The 27,246-nt window shown below is 41.1% G+C and overlaps 2 protein-coding genes across 2 annotated transcripts in view; one reads left to right on the top strand and one right to left on the bottom strand.

The window, feature by feature from the left end:
• agbl1 (AGBL carboxypeptidase 1) overlaps positions 1-655 on the bottom strand; it is a 222,385-nt gene extending 221,730 nt beyond the window's left edge. Inside the window, exon 1 of the mRNA XM_084060959.1 lies at positions 559-655. Coding sequence (XP_083917085.1) covers positions 559-640 — 82 coding nt within the window. The 5' untranslated portion in view covers positions 641-655. The remainder of the gene's footprint in view (positions 1-558) is intronic.
• A 21,776-nt stretch (positions 656-22,431) lies between these two features.
• ska1 (spindle and kinetochore associated complex subunit 1) lies at positions 22,432-27,246 on the top strand. The gene is made up of 8 exons (XM_084059291.1): positions 22,432-22,527; positions 24,043-24,093; positions 24,222-24,307; positions 24,412-24,527; positions 24,937-25,028; positions 26,035-26,172; positions 26,561-26,730; positions 26,901-27,246. The coding sequence occupies exons 2-8, from the start codon at positions 24,056-24,058 to the stop codon at positions 27,047-27,049; spliced, it is 789 nt and encodes a 262-aa protein (XP_083915417.1). The 5' UTR covers positions 22,432-22,527; positions 24,043-24,055; the 3' UTR covers positions 27,050-27,246.

Raw genomic sequence — 27,246 nt, 5'->3', positions numbered from 1 at the left:
AGAGAATCCACTCTCACATTCAGGACATAACATAGACACATAGCCAAGATAGCAGCGGCACTAGACGCGCTCCGGAGAAATTAGCCCCGGTTTCCAATCCCGGGTGAAACAGGGTAGTCTGATTGCCACTCCTGGGCCAAACACAGGTAATCAGGTTTCAAAAATAAAATGAGTGGAGAGTCCTATCCAGAATTCATAATGTGATTCAGTTTCCCCCTAAACAACCTCTTTGTGTCTTGGTACAGGGCTATTCAGCATTCAAGATGCTGGCTCAAGATGTCTGTCTGTCTGTCTCTCTCTCTCCTTCTCTTATTGTCTCTCTTACTTGCTCACATGCACACACGCACGCACGCACACGCACACGCACGCACACACACTTACGCACACGCACACGCACACGCACACAGATAAACCCTGCCTTACCCTGCAGTTAACACATCTCCCGAGGCATCTTCATAACTTTTACACACACACACATACACCCAAATGTAGTGTGTGTGCCATGCCTTCCTGCGTATATCCGTGCATGCGTGCGTGCATACGAGCGTGCATGTCTACCTTTGCAGGATGCAGGGTAGCTGGTCTCCAGCTCTCGCAGCGTTCCATTCCAGGTGAAGTTACTACGACCATATTTTAACATGGCTGCAGCTTAACGAGACGCTCTGATCTCTCCTCTTACGGCTACTGTTATATCACTGCTCTAATTGTAGGATATGTGTGTGTCTCTCTACGGTATCTGTCCCGTCTGTGAATCTGTCTGGAAGTGTCAGACAGTCTGTCCTCCAGGGATTAATTGCTATAATTGCTAGGCACCCAAAAAAAACTAAACAGGTAGATCGCTTCCCCCTCTTCTGCCCCCCTTCATTGAGAGTGAGGGAGTTTTGAGTGGAGTAAGAAGGTGAGAGTCAGAGAGGAGCGGGTGTCATGTATGTGTGTGTGTGTGTGTGTGTGTGTGTGTGTGTGTGTGTGTGTGTGTGTGTGTGTGTGTGTGTGTGTGTGTGTGTGTGTGTGTGTGTGTGTGTGTGTGTGTTGCACCTGGCCGAGCTTTAAAATGCCCTTGTGCCTCACACTAGCCCATTGGACGGACGGCCAAATGTCAAACGGCGATTCCGGCTTGTGTATATACGACATGGGTGTGTTTGTGAGGGGAGAAGTGAACGTATATAATTGTGTGTGTGTGTGTGTGTGTGTGTGTCTGTGTGTGTCTGCGTGTGGGGAGGGGGGGGTATAAGTGCACAGTTAGCCGTGTGAGAGTGTAAATCACCTCTGTCAACAGCTTGAGTCCTAGGCACTGCTGATCCCCTCCGATACCCTGCTGTGAAAGGCATCAAACTGACGGCTGTGTGTGTGTGTGTGTGTGTGTGTGTGTGTGTGTGTGTGTGGGCGGGGGGGGCGCAAAAGAGCGGATAAAGTAAGAGGAGACTCAGGAGAGTAAGACAAAAAAGAAAGATAATAACAAGATGAGAAGAGTAAGTTGTGTGTGAGAGAGAGAGAGAGAGAGAGAGAGAGAGAGAGAGAGAGCAAGGAGGGTGGTCGAAGCGTGATTCATAATTTGTCACAATGCGTGTGGCTCTGCTATGTTTGACGTGCGACACCATCATGCAACAGAGCATAAATTAAGACTTGAGAGACAGAAAGATTGGTCAAGCAAAGCAAGAGTCATAAAAACAGTTGGTATGGGCAGAAAGCAGAGCTGCATGGCCGGCGGCCACTGCCTGCAACGCTGCTGTTCATTTGTCTTTGAAGGCAGGAGTAGTGTTGCATGCCCCGACTCCCCCCCCCCCTCCTCCTGCAGCGCGACATAAATAGTCCGCAATTAAAATAGGCATACTGTACTTGGCAGCATGCAATACACACGCATGGTTCCATAAATATTCCCTTTGAAGTCAGATTGCCATTTGTGAGATGGAAAAAATACTCTATCTATCTATCTATCCTGCTCTATCACCACCAGTGAACATGCACACACACACACACACACACACACACACACACACACACACACACACACACACACACACACACACACACACACACACACACACACACACACACACACACACACACACACACACACCTGACTGATGTGTATTTGCCGCTACTGGCATGAGCCATGGTGCGTCCAACGTGCCACGCAGCATTAACGTGCACCTGGAACATTTAAGGTGGTGTAAGTGACATTTGTGTAAGTGTCAGTGTCAGTCCGACACTGTGGGAGCCAACCCAGGGCACAGCCAGGAGGGGAAAGAGGCACACCGCGGTGCGACAGCGGAGCTAACAATAGCAGCACACTACTTTCGTAGACACACTGCGGTGCGACAGCGGAGCAAACAACAGGAGGGTGTGGAAGGCATCGATTCAGGAGTCCCGAGTCGGTGTTGGACGATGCGATTACATCGCATTTTTTTCAATTAAACAAGTATTTTTTTTATATAAGCACTGATATATTTTTCATATATGTTGCTTATTGTTTTTGCTGGAGCGGAGCTACAAGAGGCGTCGCCTCAAAGACTGTTGAGCTGAATGTTACACAGTATTATAGTTCTCAAATTCTGCCCGAAAACGACCCTACCCGATGTTTTCGGGCCAGGCCAAGCCTCGGGTTCCGTGAAGAAAAAAGAAAAAGAAAATATTACCCCCAAAAAAGAAATTTCAACTGCCCCTAGCGGCCTAACGGAAATGGCAGTGGATGTGTTGGATGCAGCTCAAAGTGAACTTTACTCAGGTATATAGTTTAGTTTGTCACCGTCCCACCTTCCTAGCCCTCGTTATTAAAGAAAAACGGGCGACAATGGCCAAAACACAATCGAAAATCGGCGGTCGAAAATCTTTGAGGACATTAAACACATGACTCTTATATGTCGCCATCCCGAAATGATTTCTTGTGTTTGGTGAGAGGTTGGTTTTCGGGCCTAAAGGTATGGTCATTAATTTTCATAACTCTATACAGTATATGACTTAAAAAAAACTTTTGTTAAAAAGTTAAAGCTCTGTATAGATGGGTTTCTGCGCAGCAGTGGTTCTCAACTTTTTCTGGATCAGGACCCAGTTGAAAATCTCAAGTGTGTTTGTGGCCCACCCATCTTAACACGGCAGCAGTGTTAAAGGAGAATTTTGGACTAAGGTTTTCTTACCTTTTCTATGATGTTATGATATCTTAGGATGAATGGTACAGTAGAAAAATGTCATAACTCCATCCCGGGTCTGCCACAGCTTAAAACGTGCGCGGATAGGCCTTGCGTTAGATCACATATTTTAATAGCCTTTTTTATTTTATTTTTCTGACGTTCATAGTGACAGAACATTGTCAAAAAAAAACAACAAAAAAAAGGAAAACAGAAGTCTCCGTAGACGAGATTTCAATCTTGTCTAGCGAGACTTAGTTTTTTTTTTTTTTTTTTTTGGTTACATAGTGTTCTGTCACTATGAACGTCAGATCTCACAAAAAAAAAGAAGAAAAAGCTATTAAAATACGCGATCTAACGCAAGGCCTATCCGTGCACGTTTTAAGCTGGGAAGAGCCGGGAAGGAGTTATGAAATTTTTCAACTGTACTATTCATCCTAAGATATCATAACATCATAGAAAAGGTAAGAAAAACTTAGTCCAACATTATCCTTTAAGTGGTCAGATGGGTGGGGCACGTGCATTTTCAGGGGATGTTCATTTTAAGAATTGATTGTGCTACGGCTTGGATCAATTGAACTAACGTGGTATACATTAAGTTTTTATTTGTCGGTATCACAATGACGGTTTCAAGGTTCAAGGTTTTAAAGAAAAAAGTACCATGATTTTTTACTCAATAAAATCTTGTGTGTTTTGCCACTTATTTGGGGACCCACCAGAGGACCTTTGAGAATCACTGAATTAGACTCTAGTCAGATGTGTTTCAGTAAAAGTTTTGCACCCTTAATCATTGCTATAGACTAGAGTGTTAGTTCAGTAACAGGAGTCTTCCTGTCTCTCCAGCTCAAAATATTTTGTTCAGGTCCAGGATACCAATTATATTCAATCAGTAGAGAGAACTCCAAAAAGGTAACATATCAGCTTAACATTTGTAGTGGTTTATTTCCAATTCTGTCAGCTCATTTTCTTTGTTTCATCCCTATACCAATTGCACTTGTTCCTGTTACCTGCATGAGATCGCTCTCATCATCCTATAATTCTACAAAGCTCTGTCTGTGCGTCTGTGCGTGCGTCCCCAAAATCTCTTCTGCCCGGTTCTCCTCAGTGGCTGGAGCAATTGATCTGCATTTGGACACAGCCATTGACCAGTACCATGTGCACGGAACACCGAAGCCCGTTTTTCGCTTTCCCCAAATGTCAGCTGTTTATTAGCGTTTTTGTGTTTGCTGGCTCCCGGGTTGCCAAATCATGTGTGTGAAACAAGCACAAGTGTGTGTGTGTTGGACCTGCAAGTCACTTTTTATGCCTGATTTACTTACTGTCTGTGCACAGACTCATTTTGAATTGTTTTTACCCCAAATTCCTCTTCTGGGGGTCCCTGGCACAACATTATTTTCAGATGGGGGTCCGCTGCCAAATACATCCAATTTGAGGGTCCTTGACATGAAAAGGTTGGAAAACCACTGACTTGGACCACCTTTAAGCCCCTGATCTAATGTCCTCAATGGAGCCACCGTTCTGTCTAAGCAGATGACAGGTCACACACACACAGTAAATGCTCACACACTATACATACGCACATACATATTTGATATCACAGGTGTAGATGCCTAACCAGTATCACAGCCATCATAAATCTTAGGCACGTGCACGCGCGCGTACACACACACACACACACACACACACACACACACACACACACACACACACACACACACACACACACACACACACACACACACACACACACACACACACACACACACACACACACACACACACACACACACACACACACACACACACACAAGACCATACCCGTCGGGGGATATGAGCACCCAAAGTATGTGCAGTTTGGGTTATGCGCTGTGCACAGACAGTACATCAGGCATAAAAAGTGTTAGTACGTGGTACATGCAACAGTTCCAACACACACTTGTGCTTGTAGAGATTTTGGGGATGCACGCACAGACAGGGCTTTGTAGAATTATAGGTGGGGGCAGATGGGGGTCCGCTGCCAAATGCAAATACATGAAAAAGGTTGGAAAACCACTGACTTGGGCCACCTTTAAGCATGTCCTCGATGGAGCCACCGTTCTGTCTAAGCAGATGACAGGTCACACACACACACACACACACACACACAGTAAATGCTCACACACTATACATACGCACATACATATTTGATATCACAGGTGTAGATGCCTAACCAGTATCACAGCCATCATAAATCTTAGGCACGCACGCGCGCGCACACACACACACACACACACACACACACACACACACACACACACACACACACACACACACACACACACACACACACACACACACACACACACACACACACACACACACACACACACACACACACACACACACACACACACACGCCAGTCAGTCCAGAGCTGCCACACATATTGGTGTTACAATTCTATTGCAAGAGCAGACATGTCATCTATGGAGTGACAATGTCAACTTCAACAGCAAGCAAACAAGTCGACATTATGACATCCTTGTGAGATATTTCCATTCATTCATCAATGATGGGCGGCAGTGGCTTAGGGGTAGAGTGGGTAGAGTGGCCGCCTGAGCGGCCGGATGGCAACCTCGAGGTTCCCAGTTTGATCCCGAGTTAGTGTCGAAGTGTCCTTGCGCAAGACGCTGAACCCCTAATTGCTCCCGATGAGCAGGTTGGTGCCTTGCATGGTTTCCTCCACCATCGGTGTATGAATGTGTGTGTGAATGGGTGAATGTAATGCACAATCTATGTAAGGCGCTTTGGATAAAAGCGCTATATAAATGCACCATTTACCATTTACCAATGATAAAATGGACTATTAAGTCATTTGTTGTTGTTTGGCCCAAGTATTGCCCACTAGCACCATTATCAATTTTATTATTGATTTATTTGTATTTTGTCAGGGATGTCACATCCCTGTGCTCTTGGTTTATTATTTTATTGAGGACATCAGTTGAGCATATTCTAATTCAGTGGTTTTCAAAGTGGGGGCAAAAAAAACATTATTGTAAAAAAGAACATTTTGTCAAACCCACACAAACATTGGGCTATCTACAAACCCACAACATGTTCCGCTGCAACGGGGAGTGAGCTTGATAGGCTATTTTCGTATTGTCGGATTGTCAGGTTGTTGTTTTTTTTTAGACATTTCACAATAGGGCGGCCAGAGCAGTGTTGTGTTCTATTTCTTTTCGGAAGGTATACGCTACGATACGATGCGCATGGTCGTGGGTATACGCTCTCGCGTTTTCAATGGATGAAATGGTTATTAGACTGTATACGCTTCTTCCAAAAATAATCTGGACTGTGTACGGCGTATACAGCATCTGACGGTAGAACACACCACTGGGCCAGAGGTTATGGCTATTTGGGTTCCTTGGCATGGGAACGTTTGGGAACCCCTGATCTAATTCTATAGCCTATATTGGAGAATCAACATGCAGTCTCTATGCATGATGGAATGTTTGGTGCAGGTATAGCTATCATGACACGATTTCAAGATTTTACTTGGCGATTAGTTGTCGCTCAAATAATTGCGATTAACAATTTAATTGTGTTTGTCGTTTAACATTGGAACATTATGAATAAAGATTACATTTCTGTTTGGCTTTTAGGCTTCGTAATAAAAAATTGCACAGGGCAGATATGACAAATAACTGAAATACACAAATAAATTACTGACATTTTGCAGATATAGCTGATCTACAAGCCTGCTATTTCTGCTAATTTCAGAAAATGTTTAATAATAATAATAATAACTAGACGCGTCGCAATTCCGGGGAAATTGCAGAGTGTGGTTGCGCCGACGCCGGTCGCGGGTCGCGGCCGCCGGGACTCGAGGAATACGCCGGGAGGAATAACGTCGGAGGCTGCGCCAATTACATTGTGTCGTCACTCCTGAGATGGCTTGCGTTTCATTTTGAGAGGATCGATCCCCCCAATATAAGGTTTTTGCATCAAACGGTTACATTTGGAGCATTCGTGGCGCCCCCTATGGATCAAAGTAGAAATGCTTTTGGGGATTGGTTTAGTATACCACCCTCGACATGTGATTCAAATTTGGGATTGACCGGACGTTTCGTTCGTGATTTATGGCATTTTTGGTCAAACGGGCCCCTCCCGCTAACTTTGGAAGCCATTTACGGACGGACGGTACGGACTATCAAAATTCCGCTTGGATAGGTTTATCGCATGGGTCCATAGATCACGTGTACCGATTTGTGTGAGATTTGGAAAAAAATTGAAGGAAAAGGAGCAAAAAGTGTGTTTTTTAGAAAATTCAAAATGGCGGAAAATCTATCCAGACGCAAATGGGCGTGGCCTATATGGGAAGATGCGTCGTGACCCAAGGAATCCAGGGAAAAAGAAATTTTGATTTTACGACCTACGGTTCAAGAGTTATAGGCCAAAAGGTGAAGGGGGCTGTTATAGCGCCACCATGTGGCCGACTGGTGTGATTCTTTTTTTAATAATTTTGAAAAAAACTATTAACCTCCCCTCCAAGTCTTGTAACTGTAGCCCTTACGGTTTCCGAGAAAAAAATAATTGAATGGGAGTTTTTGCAATTCCCATTAAAGTGGATGGGGAAATTTAATGCACAAATAAATCAATATCAAAAAATCTATCCTGACGCAAATGGGCGTGGCCTATATGGGGAGATGCGTAGTGACCCAAGGAATCCAGGTGAAAAGAAATTTTGATTTTCGGACCTACGGTTCAAGAGTTACAGGCCAAAAGGTAAAGGGGGCTGTTATAGCGCCACCATGAGGCCAAATGGTGTGATATTTTTTCCATTAATTTCGGACAATATTATGAATTTTCCCTCCAAATCTGGTAACTCTAGCTCTTACGGTTTCTGAGAAAGAAATACTTGAATTTGAGTTTTTTCACTTTTCCATTAAAGTGGATGGGTGAATTTAATGCACTAATAAATCAATATCAATTAAACTATTTAACCAATCTCTTAGCAAAATACAAGCGCACGATTCCCGATTTAGACGGTCATTTTGATATATGGCACAACATTAGGGGATAAAAACTGTGGGAGGAGATGCGGTTCGAAATATTGTTTATCTTGAAGTGGAAGAAAGTGTATAGAGTACTATAGTCTGGTTGCCCTGTTAGGGCAACCACACTAATAATAATAATACATCAGACTTATATAGCACTTTTCTTAGTACCCAAAGTCGCTTTACAAAACATCTTAAAAACTATTTTATTAGAAGCAAAAGAAAAGAAAAATGTTACAGTTGGAGTTCACCCAAAAAAATACAAATTTTCTATCAATTGCACACCCCATGAAGCCTTGAATTCATGGATTTATTTTTGTTGTTGTGGCATTCCTAAGCCAATAATTTGATGACCGGGTGTCATCAAATTAAATCCATGGATTCAAGGCTTCATGGGGTGTGCAATCGATAGAAAATAAGTCATTTTTTGGGTGAACTACACTAAAACAATAAGCTAAGACTAAGAGGAAGAAAGGAGATTTGGTTTGGGTTTGACATTTGAAAAAAATTTGCAAGATGGAAGCGATTTTGACGATGATGCAAATGTGATTTCAAGCACTCCTATCCTTTGTAGAAACCGTTTTCATAAAAAAATACTTATATCCGTCTGCTTAGGGTTTTTTTATTCCCCTGCTGGCGCTGGCAAAAGCCTAGAGCAGAGAGAGAGGCATTACAGTATGTTCCTGGCCTGTCAGTCAATCCGTCCCAACCTTGTGAACGCGATATCTCAGGAACGTCTTGAGGGAATTTTCATGACATTTGGCACAGATGTCCACTTGGACTCAAGGATGAATGAACTGATTAGAGAGGTCAAAGGTCAAGGTCACGGTGACCTGGAGTTTGTCCCAAGCTACATTGTCAACACCGTATCTCAGGAATGCCTTGAGGACATATCACTTTCTTCCAAGTCTTCATTCACTAAATATACCGTATGAGTTTGGACAGGACGTACACGGATGTAAACAGCAACTGGTTGACTGAGGCATACAACAGCAATGCAGTACTACTAGTTGTTGTACTTCTATGTATTTTTTATTGTATTATTCTGTTTTTTATACTGCTTTCATTTCAATGTACAAAATGTGCTATATAATTAAAGACGGGGTGCCGTGATTTTCAGTTATTTCCCCCCCCCCCTAAAACATAATCATCAGGCATTATGGTTATACTAGGAGGAAGATTTTTTTCAAAAAAGTATACAGAAATCGTTAAAATTATGTTTTTATGTGGACACGCCTCCAGTTCATTAAGTATACCTGGTTCTCACCTCCACCATAGCACCACCCACCTGTCCTAGTCCCTCCTCCTCCTCATGCCCACACCTGTTGTGTTATGATAATGAGGGTATATTTTTACTATGTCACTAAAGGGCTGTTTTTCTATTGGCACGTTTGACCCTCAAGGTTTCAGCCTCCAGGTAGAAACTCAGAATAGTCAGAGAGATATAACAGACATAAAACACCATAAAAACACCACCAGGGGGCTTCATGAAGTTCTATCAACCTCATAGACACATGAAAAACAGAAAAAGTGCAAATCCATGGCACCACCTCTTTAAGGATTGATTGACAGTCTGGTCAGACTTTTCTAACACACATTTGACAGTGATTAATAATCCCCCCCCGTCCCCCACACACACCAACACACACGTTCTGCATCTGAATTACAGCCTCCTGTCCCAAGTTGCCCTTCAACCTTCTTCATAACTCTTGACACCAACAGACTGGCGGCTAGCCATCCTTGTATGTGACAGTGACGGACACACGCACAGAGAGCAGGAGTGCACCTTTATAAGAGTGAGAGTGTGTATTGGAGTGGGACGTCTGTGTCTATAAGAGCACTTCAGGGGTGGAGGATCTGGGCCGGCCCACCGAGACAAATCCACACACCCCGCGATATATCGTGATACGTTTTCGTGACGATATGTATCGTTTTGGGGGGAAAAAATATAGTTTTGAAAAAAGTGTGACAACATGTTGGTTTCTTTTCGGGTCAGGTGTCACACTATTGCCCTATTTGGATTCAAAACGGCTATTGTAGCTGAAAAGCTACAAGTTTGCATGGCTGAATAATGCAAAAACAGAATTATTTGTTTGCATTTGCTTTTTTTCTCCCCCATATATTTTCATAATAAAAAAAGTGCGTATCGTATCGAAATCGTATCGAAGTTGTGAGCCAAATATCGTATCGTATCGTTTGGTGAAATTAGTGTATCGGCACACCCCTACGTATGAGATCAATGAAACGTCGGATTCCATAGAACACATGGATTAAAACAAAATAAAATCTCACGACTGAAAAATGTTGCTAGGCTAAATCCTAATCTGTGATTTGTGAAACGGCGGGAAATGAGCCCCCCTCACACCAGCGTTGTGTTTCATAACATAAACATACTTTTACGTACTTTTACTTTTGTATATGTCTGTAACTTATGTCTGTAAGTGTACAAATGGAACCAAATGGACCCTAACGGGTCCATTTGGTTCCATTTGTACACTCTCAGAGTTAAATGAACACTGATAATGATGATACAGTGTAGATTGGGAACCCCAAGAAATCAAAATGGTTGAGTTCCTGGCATACCTGCCTGTTGACAAAATGACAGTCTGCAGCAGGTGTTCATGTATGCCTGATTAAGGATTAAGGAAAATATGTAAAATAATTATAATGTTTTGGTAGCCATACAGCCAGCCAGTTGAAGAAATTGCAGATTGAGGCTTTGACGTTTGCTTTTTATGAAATATCATTAGGGTTTTTTGGAAGATTGGACATATGTACGTATTCTATGGCTAGTTTGACCACTTCAAATACTCTTTAATCTTAAAATAACTAATAACCGAAAATAGGCAAGCTTACAACACGTCGCAGGCGCGTTGTAAGCTTGTGAATAGCCTATTTTCGGTGAGTGACACGCTTCCATAGAAGTCAGCATCATAGAAGTCATGCCGACTTCTATGGAATCCAAATGACTGAAATCAGTCGTGAAAACTGAGAACTTTAATCCATCAGAACGTCCCCCCCTCAGTCCAAGAGTCAATCAAAAAAACAACCATTCACCCCGGGTGACAAAATCTGCCAAGTGGAACACCACAACATATAATGGCCCTAGGCTGCATATAAATAGTCCAGTGTGTGACCTGCTAAGTACTGTATTACTAGGTTACTGTACCTTTATACCACCGCTAATGAGACATAACAAGGCAGGTTTCTGAGAATGAGTTTGGGAGGGGAGTTTGTGTGACGCCAAGAGACAAAAGACATAAAGCTTCCACGCAGAATGTGTATTATTCTTTCGTCAACGGAAAATGTCCATTTATATCATATTCACGAAGCGTGCGCCACATTCTCACCAAACACAAGAAATCATTTTGGGATGGCGACACGCCAACATATAAGTCGGCCATAGCTTTCAGACTTGCTGAAGCAGTCCAACCATGCAGGATATGAACGTTTGGATGACACGCGGGCTGATGGATTTGTGAATGACATGAACTGAATTTACAGCCGTGAGCCGTGCGAGGTAAATGGATCTTTATTTTGTACTGTACAGATAACAGGACAACAATAAAAAATACCCCAATAACGCAAGTAAAGGGAGTACAAATTCAACCACCCTTACTTGTCCAGACCCACGCATACTTTTCCAGCCACAGAAACAAGGGCAGTAGAATGCTAAATTGCTACTTTGCTCGAACAATCAGGCTCATGAAGAAACAAGACAAATGAGCTTGGAAAATATTTATACCAGCCCCGCCCCCTGACTGACTGAGGCGTTGCAAAATATATCCATATCAAACAACTTGCTTTCATCTCAGCAAACTTATTTTAAAGGTAGGGTAAGTGATTTTCTTTGGTTAAAATAAGTGTTAAATATCTCTATATTCTGATAGTACTCATTGCTATAGAGTTTTTGTTCAGTAAAATGAGTCTCCTTGTCTCTCCAGCTCTTTATAAAACAGAAAATGCATTGTTGTTTCAGTTTCAGTTTCATTTCCAATTTTATCCAATCAGGATAGAGAACTCAATCAGGATATAGATTATACAAGTGAAATTGGAAGTGATGACACTGAGAAATGAGCATGCAAAATTTGAACTGGAACACTATACAAATGAAGCTTAAAAATGGGTACTTTCTCCTGATTGGCTGAGATTTTGACACCTACTGGAAAATGTATTTTCTGTTTATTAAAGAGCTGGAGAGACTTCTGTTACTGAACAAACACTCTATAGAAATGATTACTATCAGAATATAGTGCTTTAACCTTTTAACAAAATATTTTTTGTTTTAACCAAAAAATATCACTTACCCTACCTTTAAGTAAAATATAATATGTCAAATTCTTTAAATTGAACAACGATTGCAGGTGTTTCGTACTGGGACGATGACCAGTTTTGCCAGATTCTGCGAGAGAAATAAGCAACCAGGTCTATGACAACAAGCCCAAAAGAAGCAAACAGGCCACATGAGCCACATGAGCAACAACTACAGTATAAACATCAGCTGTTTGAGAATAGCAGATCTACAAGCTCACAACACATCACAATGCTACACGCTGTGAGCTTGTAGATCTGCTATTTTCCAAAAAATCGCGAGGAAAAAGGTGCAAAATGTCACTTATAATAAGCAGACATGGCAACACTGACAATGACCTGCACACACTCTCATAGACCATGAAAAACAATACAGAAACATAGAAAGAGGAGACAAACAACAAGAGGGTGGAAGAGAGAGAGAGAGAGAGAGGACATACTTGTCATCATCCCCGGGGGCTTAACAGAACATCCTCTTGGTATGGAAACCACGCTCTGGCCAACGTCTCGTGTTGCCTGCAGTGTACAACATCATTCAACAGATACAAGGACTGCGGATTGGATTTCAAACTTGAAAGATTGTATACAGTTAAATCCAGAGTTAAATGTGGGACCATTTACTTATAGCTGGGGGAGTTAAGAAGATAAATGTTGCCGGCACAAAAACAATTCCAGGTAGGAGGGGACGAGGAGACGGAGAAAAGGTCACGCTGAGACATGCCAGCAAGATTAGCAGGCCGTTTGCAGCAGCTAATGTGCAATATCGAAAGATTGTGTGTGTTGATTTACAGTACATGATTAACCAGTAACATTATTGACACCAGCAGTAGCTTTGAAAGCAGCTGTACACGGATTAAAGCAAAATAAAGTGTCACGAAAATGTTTGTATGACCTAGTCCTGACTTGTGAAACTGTGTGAAAGGAGCCCCCCCCCCCCCATCATAGTATTATGATGTTTTAGTAATATTGTTCCTGCTGTTCTATACTGCCAACCAGGTGAAGAAATCACAGACTGAGGCTTTAAAGGTAGGGTAAGTGATTTTCTTTGGTAAAAATAAGTGTTAAATAGCTCTATATTCTGATAGTACTCATTGCTATAGAGTGTTTGTTCAGTAAAAGGAGTCTCCTTGTCTCTCCAGCTCTTTATTAAACAGAAAATGCATTTTCGTTTCAGTTTCAGTTTCATTTCCAATTTTATCCAATCAGGATAGAGAACTCAATCAGGATACAGATTAAACAAGTGAAATTTGAAGTGATGACACTAAGAAATGAGCAGACAAAATTGGAACTGGAACACTATAAAAATGAGCTTGAAAAATATTTATACCAGCCCCGCCCCCTTAAAAATGGGTACTTTCTCCTGATTGGCTGAGATTTTGACACCTACCGGAAAATGTATTTTCTGTTTATTAAAGAGCTGGAGAGACGGGGAGACTCCTGTTACTGAAAAAACACTCTATAGCAATGATTACTATCAGAATATAGTGCTTTAACCTTTTAACAAAATACTTTTTGTTTTAACCAAAAATTATCACTTACCCTACCTTTAACCTTTGCTTTTATATGAAATATCCGAGACGATTAAGATTTTATGTTAGATGCTTCTGAACATATGGCTAGTTTGACCACTTCAAATGCTCTAATCTTAAAATAATAACCGAAAACAGCTCTGCGACGCATTGAGAGCTTCTAGATAGGCTATTTTCGCTGTGCAACACGATTCCATAGAAGACATGATGGCTTCTATGGAATCCAAAGGATAGAAATGTCATGGCGACTGAGAACTTTAATCCATGAGTGTATATAGCACCAAAAACTGAAACACAATGAAACATGCCGTTTAGGGCTGTGAATCGTCTGCTATCTCACGATTCGATTCCAATTATTGGGGTCACGCTTCGGTAAAAAAATCGATTCTCATAAAAGAATTGTCAGTTTAATTCAAATTTTTATATTGTTTTCATCTCGACTGTAACAACCAAGTGTAGCCTAGTTATTTCCGACAGCTCAAACTAAAACAAATATCTAATAACAGAGAGGGTTGTGTAAATATTCTTGTCTCTGATGGAATTATGATTAGGTGTAGTTCTATTTGATGCAGAAACACAACATAATTGCTTTGATGCAAAGTAACATTAACGAGTGTCAACGAGCGTCACTTGGACAGTGACACACACACCTCAGCTGTGCTGAACTGAAAGTGACTGGAGTTGGTTTAAAAAAAAAACTTGAATATGACTGAAGACATGATATTTACTGTGATTATGTTAAGCTTACATTTCATATCACAAACACCATAGAGTAAAAAATAAATTAAAAAATCAAAATTAGATTTTTGGAAATTGTGAATCGATTTTGAATCGTTGATAATAATAATAATCGCGATTCTTACATAAATTGTTTTTTTTTTCCAACACCCCTAATGCCTTTACTTCCAAGTGGACCTCCAACTAGCAATGAGCATGTTGTTTTGATGTTTACCTGGTATCCTAGTTTCTTTGAAGCACGACAACATTGATGTCTTTACACTCTACTTAAGTCACTACGGTATTTACCCTGTTGTTCGTTGACTAGTAGGGTTCATGCCATATAATATAGTTTGATCTCGCCGGCCTTGGCTAGGCTGGGTTGCCTAGCCAGGGCTGTCATCATGGGTTGCAGCTGTCAGGACGCAAGGAAGCTGGGAGGAAAATACTGTACGTACGTATGTAACACACGTAGGCCTGTCACAATTATTACATAATAATCGTCTAATCGCAATTATTTTAGATAATCGCAATTATTTTTGCATAATCGTCATAATCGTTTCCATGTTGAAAAAAATTCACACATTTTCAAATATTAAAAAAAGCAGAAATAGCAGATCTACAAGCTTACAACACGTTGTCTGCTTTTTTTACATGTTTAAAATGATTAAATGTCAATAATGTATTAGTATATTTCAGTTATTTGTCATATCTCCCGAATTTTTTTAAGTCTAAAAGGCTTCATATGCTCCAATGTTCAATGCCCCCAACTGCCTCTGATTGGCCTACCGAACGTCCTTCTGTGACGCACGAGGAAGCTTCCCGTGCCCGAGATACAGACGCCTCAGAGCCGGAGGAGGCGTCTACCTCTATATGTCTATGACCCTATGGGCAGAAGTCAAAATGCGCTCTATAGAGGCCTCTCAACATGCGATTAAAATGTGGGTTTGAATGGATGTTGTTGCATTCATAATATATGGATATGAATATTTTTTGTAAGAAATGGGCCCCTCACACCCATTTTGAAGCCAATTACAGGGAAACTGTATGGAATAGCAAAAACCCGGTTTGACGGTCATTGTCACGAGATCATGTGTACTTCATTTGGTGGGTATCAGTAAATATAGTAACTGATTTGTGGAATTGACCAGTCCCTCATGAAATAGTATGAAACTACATTTACGATTGCATAACACATAAATCTAATCTAGGCCAGAATTAATCATCAGATTGACTATGAAATAGTCAATCTGAAATGATCATAGAGAATGCACCACAACAAATAGGATGGTTGGAAACACTCTGGGCTCTATTTAGACAATTTAGGCACAAGCCAAGGTAGCGCATGGTCTAAAGCTGTGCCTTGGGGGCATGTCCAATTGTACTAGTAAGACTTAATCAAATATATTTAAAAAAAAAAAAAAAAAAATATTGTGCAGAGCACAATCAAAAGCTTAGATGTTCTTTATTTAAACCAGAGCATGACAGAGATGCTGCATCCCGTGCATCAGCGCTCCAACATGGAAATAGGCCTATGAGTACGATGAGTCATGATCCAAGGAATGCATGGGAAAATAAATGTTGATTATACGACCAACAGTTCAAGAGTTATAGGCCACAATGAGGCCCATTTCAAACATTTGGGGCAGAGATTCTTCCTCGGCCTACTAGGTGGGTGCGTGCAAAGTTTCACGACGTCCAACGGTGCCAGATGCCAGCTTTTCACACACACACACACACACACACACACACACACACACACACACACACACACACACACACACACACACACACACACACACACACACACACACACACACACACACACACAGTTGGGATCCTTTAGGGTTTTAACGATTCATGTTTCTTAACGATTCCCTCTTAACGGTCTGATTCCTTAACGGTTCCCTTTAACGATTCCTATAGGAGGTTCGAAATGGAAGTCTGTAACTCTGAGAGTGTACAAATGGACCCTTACAGGATAAGTACCCTCTCAGAGTCATGGTGGTCCTTGAAATAAAAGTTTGAGAACCACTGGTATTGTAATTGTAGAGCAGACATGAAGTCCACACATACCAGCTCTGACAGTGTGATAAAACCGGTTCCGGAAACGGTTCCGAATGTGATGTTGGAACCGATTCCGCTTCCCCAATGTTGGATCCAGTTCCCCTCGGTTCCTCCGGTTCCGGATCCCAAACCTGCACATTAATGAATGGACAGAAGGACGGACAAGAGCCTTTGGCCGTCCGGCCTGGCAAAGACAAGTTATACAATGCGGGTGCACTGCACTTTGCACTTATTTGCGCCGGGTGCAAGATAGGGCCCCAGGGATTGAGATCTGCACAGTGAAACACTGGCAAGGGAAGGCTACTTACTATGCTGTACATATCCAACCTGTCAAGATAGAGCTGAGAATGAGCGATGCATCATTAGCAAGTTGAACAGTGGATTTCCACTTTCAAGCCCCCCCCGTATCTGTTGATAGAAGAGAGCCACTGAAGCACGATTAAAGCCCGGTGTTTAAATCCACTGCAACTGGAGCAGGTGTTGCGTATGTGCATGAAAGCTTGGCAAGTGCACTGTATGCACGTGTGTGTGATTTCCCAAAGAAGAGAGTTAGGGTGAGAGGCTGACAGGAGAGTGTGGTTATGTGTGCACATGTAGATGGGAGAATGTTGGGAAGGGGCGGCCCGGGGTAGAGGAAGGTTAAAGTAATATTTCACTTTGGCAGAACATTTTCACTTTTCAGAACACACACAGGCACACACACACACACCTCCCAGGAGCTCACTATAGAAACCATCCTCCACCACAGAGGCCAGATTTGCTCTTTGCTGAGTCAGCAAGCATGCAACCCAACTTGAAAATCATTCACGATGGCTGCATCGCTGTTCTGCATCTTTGCACTGTGAAGCAGGACATAATTGGCAATTATGCGTTTGTTGGACATCTCTAGCCTTTCATAAAAACTATATTTAATTGACCCTGTCCCTAGAATATATAGTTAGAATATATCAGGTCTATCAAGAACGAGCGACCCCCCGCCCCCCCTCGTCCCTGTCCATTGAGTTCAATGGACAGGTGGTGCCATCTCTCCTTTTTTCCCTCCTACACCAAATCTCAAACAAAAATAGCCGATCCCTGAATAAAGATGCTATAGGGTTCATGTGGACACTACTTTACTATTACACAAACATGAATAAATCCCCACAGAACACAAGTATTACGAGGAGATAAAGCAAATTTGTGTTCTAAATTAGGTCGATTTTTCACTGGAAATAAAGGCATATTTTTGATTGAGATTTGATGTAGAGGGAGATAAGGTGCTGACCTAGTATAGAGCAAAGTATAAACTACAGTATATTATTTAAGTGATTAACATGTTTATTACACCAACAGGTACATGACATTTCAACCAACCAGTAATTGAATTCATCTTTTTTTGGTTTACTCCGAATTACTCCGAAAATAAATCTTTTGAACTGTTGTTTGTAGATCTGATCAACATAGAATGTGAATAATCCGAGGCGATAAAGCAACGCAACCGGTATTCAGAACAAGGTCCGTTTTCGAAATTTTCACCGGAAATAAAAAAAACAATCTCTGTGAATCAGCCATCATCAACTACAGTCCTGAATAGTGTGATGTGAAATATTCTAATATAAACATATTTTTGTAGCATTTATTCGGTACATCCCTGACCTGTGTGTAAATATCCCCCCCCACCCCAAAAACAAGCAAACCTACAAACAAAACATGCCCAAAATAGGGACGCCAGGGTTGAAGTGGTCAAAATCGCATCAAAACGTATTTTTTTCGTGTGATCACTAGAGATCCAGTGAGGGGAAAAAACTATTTGGTAGAACCACAGATGATGACCACAGATATCTTGACAATATCACAAGGCAACTGAAGACGGAACTGAAGGAAGCAGCCAGCAAGGTAAATGAGGAGAGGTACACCCGAGGGGGTTCAGGGCAGCTCTACTGACGTGTGCAGCCATCAATCACAGGGTGTGAGTGTGTAATCCGAGCTACCGTTGGTAGCCCCTCTGCTTGGCATGCTACACATGACTGAAATAGCATTTTCCAAAAGGGCTGAATTTGAAACCCAAGACCCTCTCTAGGCACACTGCCCAACCCCTCTCTGACATAAATACACACACACACACACACACACACACACACACACACACACACACACACACACACACACACACACACACACACACACACACACACACACACACACACACACACACACACACACACACACACACACACACACACACACACTCCATAAACCTACTGTTATCTTCCCATCTACCTATAAAATTTACAAGACCCACATGCCATCTCAAAACATCTCAAACAAGACAAGCAAAAAGGCTTCAAACAACATACAGTAGCCTACTGTAATATTATGTAATTATTTTATCTAACATTATAATTATTATAGTAAAATGGTATAACAGTGCATTTGTATAGCACGGTTATCCAAACCGCTTCATACTGTGCGGTACGTTCCCCCATTCACACACCAAATGGCAGAGGAAACCGAGGGAGTATAGGACCCGAGGGAGTGTGGCGCCCGCTGCGTAGTCGGGTTAAACTTCAGGACTCTCTGAAACTGGTGTGATTGGTCTCAATAGAGACATTTAGGGTGCTTCTTGAGGACACACTACATAGTGACTGCACCTGTTTCATGTAACACTATGTTTATTGTAATACATTGTAACGTGATTCAAATGTTTGTTATTGTTTCTCATTATATATGTATTTTATATGTTGTTATCAGGGCGTCCTTGAAAAAGAGAGCTTGCTCTCAATGGGCTTCCCTGAATAAATAAAGGAAAAAGAAAGAAAGAAAGGGATGCGTTTTGATTTAAGCCAAAGCAAATGAAAATATGCAACCCTGGAACTCCATTTAGATATGAAGCTTCCATCAGAAGAGGTGGAAAGGCCTCTGAAACCATATTCACACTCTGTGACACAAACTCTTGACTGAAGCACTGCGCCAACTGAATTATTTCGCGGAAGGAGGCGTTTCATGGTGGAGTGACACTATGGGGTCTGCTGCTCCTCGGATACATGTCCAACTTTTTACAGATTAAAACACTGGGGAGATGTTCAAAGTATTTTATGATGGGTGTCTGGGATTAAGGGATAAAGGGATTGAAATAGAGGGACTGCAATGATGTCAGCCACAGAGTTTATTTCATAGTGTCACTGGCTTGTCTTGGTCCCTCTCAGGTTCAAGGCAATGACAATGTAACCTTTGTTTTAATCCATAGTGTGTGTGCATGTGCGTGCGTGCGTGCGTGCATGCGTGTGCGTGTGTGTGTGTGTGTGTGTGTGTGTGTACAAGGGTCTGAGAGAGTCTGACTGTATACCACAAGTGGTTTCAAATAGACTACCTTTTACCCTTTTTGTTATCCACAGCATGTCAATCGGCCCCCTGATGTGCTTAATTCATCCATCACCAGCGATATGAATAGATCTTGACACAGTCATCCATCACTAAGTCTCTAATCCATTCCTCTGTCATCACTGAGTTGCTTCGGTTAAGTAAGGAAATGCTGATGTGAATAGTATCCTATGCTGTCTTGGAACTTCTTCATACCCAGGGCTGAAAGGGGTTAGCCAAACCTGGCATCATTCTTTTGGGCTTGTCATCATAGACAATAAAAAAATATATTATAATACTAAATACATTCAAATAATCTTTTCTTTTTTTGCAGATCTACAGGCTCAAATACTGTCACAATGCAAAAACATAATGTATAGGGCTTAAATGGCTTAATTGGTTAAAAACTCCACATTGGACTAAATCATTCTCTGTACAGTGATATTAAGTTGTTGAATTATAGCCTACTTTAACATAAATGTGTTGAATTTGCCTGGTAGAGCATGGTAGGCCTATGGGGTGATTTGAACTTCAATCCTCTAAAAAAATATATTTCCCAATTAAATATTACACACGTGTATAACATTATTTAAAAATAGATCTCCTTATCTGAACTCACCTGAGCTTGTCAGAGGGCATGGACACCTTGGCCTGACCAGACACAGTACAGCTTGGCATGGATCCACAGACACACGCACACATTTCCATCTCGCTGGGCGCAGTTAAACGGCGGTCTAATGGAGGAGTTGGTTTTCACTGTAAATTGTTCTGAAAATAAGAATATCAACAGTCTGAGACAGAGATTATACTGTGCTGAGTATAACGGAAAAAAAGTAAATAAATAATTTTGAAAATGGTCTGAAGCCGTGGTGTAATTAAGTAACTAAGTACATTTACTGAAGTAGTAGCCTACTATACTTAAGTACAATTTTGAGGTATTTTTATTTTACCGGAGCATTTCCAATGTTCAGTACTTTTACTTTTACTTCTACTACACTAGGCTACATCTACTACAAATACTATACTTTTACTCCACTACATTACCCATTTCAGCCATATAGGCTACATTTCTACCAATATTTTTACTCAAGTAAATTTTCCATTCCAGGCTTTTACTTATGACAGAGTGTTTCTACGTTGCAGTATTGATACTTTTACAGAGGCTTTTACTGTACTGTTATGTATGAGTACTTTTTCCACCACTGGTAAAGTATACAATATTTTGAACATGTTGCATCATTAGCAGAGCTAAATGTCCCTGGCTTGAAACCTCTTGTTTATGCCCATAATGAATGGCTAGCCACAGGTTTTGTAACAATGTGTAGCATTGTAGAATTATGCCTTAATGTCAAATGTTCAAAAATATTCAAACCATGTATAGGCTACATTACATTACCTCAGAGCATTTTACAAACTCTTTTTATTTTCTATTTTTTTACATTTTACTAAAAATAGCCAATTTAGCATTGAGGTGTCCAGTGGACAAGACTTTTCCCTGAGTGAGGACAGAAAAAGGACAAGGAATGTAGAAAAGAAAGCATACATCATCTTGCCATGCGACTGCAAACACAACAGTGCTGTTTGTTTATGGTAGATTCTAAACCTCCAACAGGTGCAGATCGACCCTTAGTGCCTGATTCAAGCTGGAGTCAATTCCAAAATCACAATTATAGTCCATGACAGCAGTCAGTAACTTAGAACACTTTTCGAGCTTATATTTAATATATAACGTGAAGTGAACTCTTAAACGCTTGACAACTAAAGACAAGAGATGAACCATTTCATTTGCAGTGGTTAACTCGATGGCTCTCCTGAAAGAAGCGGTAACGTCAAACAGGATGCGGAAATCTCACAGAACTGAAGAAACAAGAAAGCGGAAACGACACACAGGAAGCGGAAACGCTACACAGCTGCCCAGCAGTGTTGCCAGATTGGGTGGTTTTCCGCCCAATTGGGCTATTTTAAAACTCATTGGGTTGGAATAAATAGCCTTGGGCGGGCACATCAAATTTGGGCTTGTTTTTAAGTTAAAAACAAGCCCAAATTTAATTTTAAAATGAAATGAAATGAAATTAAAATAAAAAATGTTAACATATTTGGCGGGTTATTATTAGCCTCACGTCACCAGACTTCGCATAATTAAAGAAATAACCGAATTAAAACCGAAAAGAAAGTACCAAAAACCAAATTAGACCCCCAAAAAAATCACGCGCGCGGGTCATGCACGCACATGCACGCGCGCGCAGGTTTTTTATTGAATTTGGCTGGTTTTAAGTTGTGCTTGGGCTGGAAAGTGTCATTCAGATCTGGCAACCCTAGTGCCCGGGAAGTTACGAAATCATAATACAAGCTTTTTGCGTTCAAATCTGAGAACAAAACATCAGCTGTTGTCACATCATCATCATGTAAGTCACTGTGTTATGGATTTAACGATGCTTTGATACTGGAGAACTGAGATGACTGGCTTTGTCTTATAGATCCTAAGAACGACGTAATAATCACAGTTAGTTGATATCAGCCGAGCTAAAGTTAGCACTTTATGCGCTGCTACAGGCGGCGCATAACTAAACTAAGCCGCACGAATATATATAGACGATCTACAAGCTCACAACGCGCTGTGAGTGAACTTGTATATCGATATACAAGTTCACATATATATAAATACAACAGATCTGTTGTATTCGGCGAGCGACGATGGTTTTAGCAGATATACAACCAGAAAACCACTGTCTTGTCTTGTCAGTAGAAAGCATTACTTTAACTGCAGTTCCTTGAAGGAACATGATGAAACCCTCGAGATCAGGGGTCTTCAACAGGGGGTCCGGGACCTCTAGGGGGTCCTCAGTTACTACAGGGGGGTCGCCAAATCTTTGTGTGATAGGATTTTTTTTTACCTTAACCACTTGAACCCTAGCTTCCCTTTTCTGGGGAGAACTTAAGCCAAAAATAGCAGATCTACAAGCTCATAACTCGCACTCTGAAACAAATCTGAAACACAATTTTATACAATATAGAGGGGTCGGTCCCTGCTTTATCCCTCTCTCAGCTAGGGGGTCCTCCTTGGCCTGAAAAACGTTGATGATCCCTGCGCTAGAGGCAGTTTTCAGGTTAGATGTTACAGGGGTCTTCAACGTCTTTTCAGGTGAAGGACCCCTTAGGTGAGAGAGAGATGAAGCAGGGACCCCCACTATCAATAAAATAAAATTCTGTTGCAGATTAAACTTTTTCATAGATTTCATTATAGTTTTGTAGACTTGTTTGACAGCACTGTCATCAGTGTCAATTCATGTTTTTTATCTTTTCTATTAATATGTTGGATTCATGTTAATGTGTATTTTCAGACATTTTAACCACTTAATACCTCAATATTTTGGAAAGTTGACCGTTGTCACTGTACTTGGTCTGCTCTTGTTTTCCTTCTACACCCCATTAGCTAATGTTCCCCTCAGAATAGGGACGCTAGGGTCCAAGTGGTTAATGCAACAAAACAAATAAAGTAGTAACTCAGACCCCCTGTTGAAGAAACTAGTAGCCTACAGCAGATTAAAAACATGCAGGTTATAGTGGCAGCTACTCAAATAAATAAGTGTTAAATATAGGTGTGCCACTGGTCAATGAATGTTTGAAAATTCACACACATAAACATGTTTAATCTGACTACAAAATCAGCCTAGGGTTTAATCCATATACTATGTTTTAATCCCCCTTCATTATTTCTATGTACATGGGGCGCCTGCAATTTTGTGAACAGCCTTGGATCAAGACTATCATAGATGTATTTTATTGAGTCTGACTTTTGCTTTCTTATCATACGAAAGCAAAAGTCAGACTCGGAAAAAAATACATCTATGATCGTCTTGATCTAAGGCTAGGATTCTCAGTTACTTTATGATTAATAATCATGCTATTCATATTCACAGTTATCATCTATTAATGGACAGTTATAGAACTGCTACTAGCTTGGGGAAATCGTAAGTATCCAGGATTCAAGTTATCCAAATAAAGAAAATGTAAAACCAGTCCAAACGTATGCCCCTTGCTTGACACATGATGCCATTTGTGAACGTGTATCCCCTGTAATGAAAAATTGTTCTTTCAGGAATATGAGTGAGTTGGAGGATTACACCCATTACCTAAATGACAAGATATCGTCATTAAAACACATGCTGGAGCTGTCAGTGGATGGTATGAGAAAGTCAATTCATGATGTCTGTTGTTCTGTAGACAGAAGTCAGAAAGGGCATTAACATTTGTGTTTGTTTATTTGCTCCCATTCAACATTCATGTAGGAAAAACAGGAAATATGATTGGAAAGATTGCACAAGATGTCGATACGATAGCAGGACTTCTTGATGAGTTTGAAAAACGTGTGGCTAAAGAAAACGTTCAACTGACACGTTTGAAGGTAACGTACATGTTAGAAGTGGTGCATTATATAATGTAGTGGTTCCCAACCAGTGGTGTAAAGTAACTAAGTACATTTACTCAAGTACTGTACTTAAGTACGCTTTTGAGGAATTTTTACTTTACTGGAGTATTTCCCATTTTCAATACTTTTACTTCTACTCCACTACATATCAGAGGCAAATATTGTACTTTTACTCCTCTACAATTTACTGTGCAGATATAGATTTTTATTACAAAACATGCATTAACCACTGAAGCCATATATATATATATATATATGTGTGTGTGTGTGTGTGTGTGTGTGTGTGTGTGTGTGTGTGTGTGTGTGTGTGTGTGTGTGTGTGTGTGTGTGTGTGTGTGTGTGTGTGTGTGTGTGTGTGTGTGTGTGTTTAAATTATCTTTTACAGGAAGTGGGGATGTTCTTCCAGAATGAACTGGAAGATGGACGACATCTGCTGGACAATATACCAGAACACATGCCCAGAAAGAAAGCACCAGGGTAAGGATGGGATCTTATAATAATTGGTTAAAAAAAGCTTGGTGAAAGCTTTCTATAATGTATAATTAGGGACGGGACAATAGTCGTTATTATCGTTTATCGTGATAAAAAAAACGCTCACAATAATAGTATCGTGGAGATTTTTATTCATAGTGAAATTGTCCTCTGTCATACACTAGGATGAATTAGCTTTTGTTGAGCTGCAAATTCAGCACCACTTAAAGCCTCTATACTTGATAGAACAGACCTGTAAAGAGTGCATTTGGAACGCTCTTACAGTCTTATTTCACTCTACACAAATCGATTTGCCAATAATAGCCGATCTACAAGCGTGTAGATCGGCTATTCTTGGCTAACGTTCTCCCCAGAATAGGGATGCTGGAGGTTCAAGTGGTTAACAAAAGTGTAATTTTAAGTTTTAAGCATATTTTGATTATCGCAATACTATCGTTAATTGAAATTATCTTTGCTACAATAATCGTGACGTGTAATTTTCATATGGTCCCATCCCTACCCTATGTGTAATATTTGGACCCAGATATGTTTTCTTGAATACAAATGTATACGAGAAAGTGAAAACAAATGGTGTGAATTGGTCTCATTGGCAACATCAAAATGTTTTGCTTGTGGTTTGTAATTTATGGTTGATAACACCAAGGGGATTGAACGCATGTGTCCCGCCGTTAAGTCAAATGCGGGACTATTACCGTACTGCTCTAGCAAATGGGATGAAATGATAAAGTAGCAGCGTAACAACATAAGTTCTCATGTGAAACAGCTGTGAGCTAACAACCGTGAACACAGCTCACTAAACTGTGAGCTAAAGTACTTTAATGTAGATTGGCCAAACATAATGAATGGCATAATTTCACGCTAGGAAATAGGAATGTGTGATTGCTCTTTTTAAATGTGTAAAATAACTTTTCTGTGCTGGGAGAGTCAGTGGGCGCTGCCCTCCAGAAAGTATTGCGTTGCGTGATCATCATGGATGTTTTTGAACTCTCAGGGTCAGTGAACCTCCACCGTGTCAGAAAGGACCCGTCGAACAGCAACCTGCCAAGCAAGATAATATTAAAAAGCCAACTAAGCGTCCCATCAAGGAGATGGAGGTCATCACCATGCCAGAATATGAGGGCATCCCTGCGTGAGTAGAACCCCCATGGAGGGCTTAAAGCTGCAGTCGAAGCGCAAGCTTGTAGATCTGCTTCTTTCGGTACTTCAAACGCACTGAAGTACCGTACATCAAGCCCTTTAACACTAAATATTATGTCAGCATTTACCGAAATAATTAATCATGTCAAACTCAGAATTCATGAAGAGAGTATACATCAACAACATGTTGTATAACATGTGGAAATCTCTTAAGCTCGTGTTAGCCTTATTTCAGGCATTCCACCCCCCCCCCCCCCCCCCCATATAGATTTTGAAAGAGTGAACCAGGAACTAATTTCTGGGTTTTGTAACTATAAACTTTGTCACTCTATAGAAACATAAGATGATGTATGCTCATTCCAACCTCTGTGTCCCTCCAGGTACATGAAAGGACGTATAACATATGGCCAGCTGAACGCTGCGGTGCAGCTCATTAACACAGCTGTGACGGGCAAGTATAAGGTCCTTCGCCAGCCAACAAAGAACCTGAACAACCATGACAAGAAACTGCAGCAGCGCTTCAAAGAGGAAGAGACAAAGGATACTAAAGGTACATTTAGGATAAACCCTACAACTGCTACTTTAATAACCTAAACCTTTTTTTCCAGTACTTTTCACATTAATAGAACCTGACGAGTCATGACAGTGGATCATGGATTTGGTATGCCAGGTTGGAAATTAAACAATTCTCTTCTGTCTCTTCTCTTCCATCCCCAAAAGCCCATTTTTTTGTAGTGGAGAACGACCTTTGTGAATTTGGTCAGATGAAGATGGACAAGCGTTTCCAGAGCACTCTGAGCATGCTGCGACACTGCCAGCGCCTGAAGGAGGTGCGCGGACAAGGCCTCACTCGCTACATGTTGCTGTGAGGAGAGCGGCTGCCAAACACTCTGCTTGTGAAAACAAAATGACATTCTTCCATAAGAAACGTCCTTCTTACCTGAGGCCGATTCTAAATCAGTAGTCCTCAACCTTTTTTGTGCACAGGACCCCCAAATTGATATATATTTTTTCTAAAATGATCAAAAATAGCAGATGTGACCTTGTACAGTACATCTGGTATTTT

This window comes from Gymnoscopelus microlampas (genome assembly GCF_963454915.1).
Source record: "Gymnoscopelus microlampas genome assembly, chromosome: 6".
NCBI lineage: Eukaryota > Metazoa > Chordata > Actinopteri > Myctophiformes > Myctophidae > Gymnoscopelus > Gymnoscopelus microlampas.
Note: the sequence above shows the minus strand (reverse complement) of the source record. Positions and strands in the feature narration are given on the sequence as shown.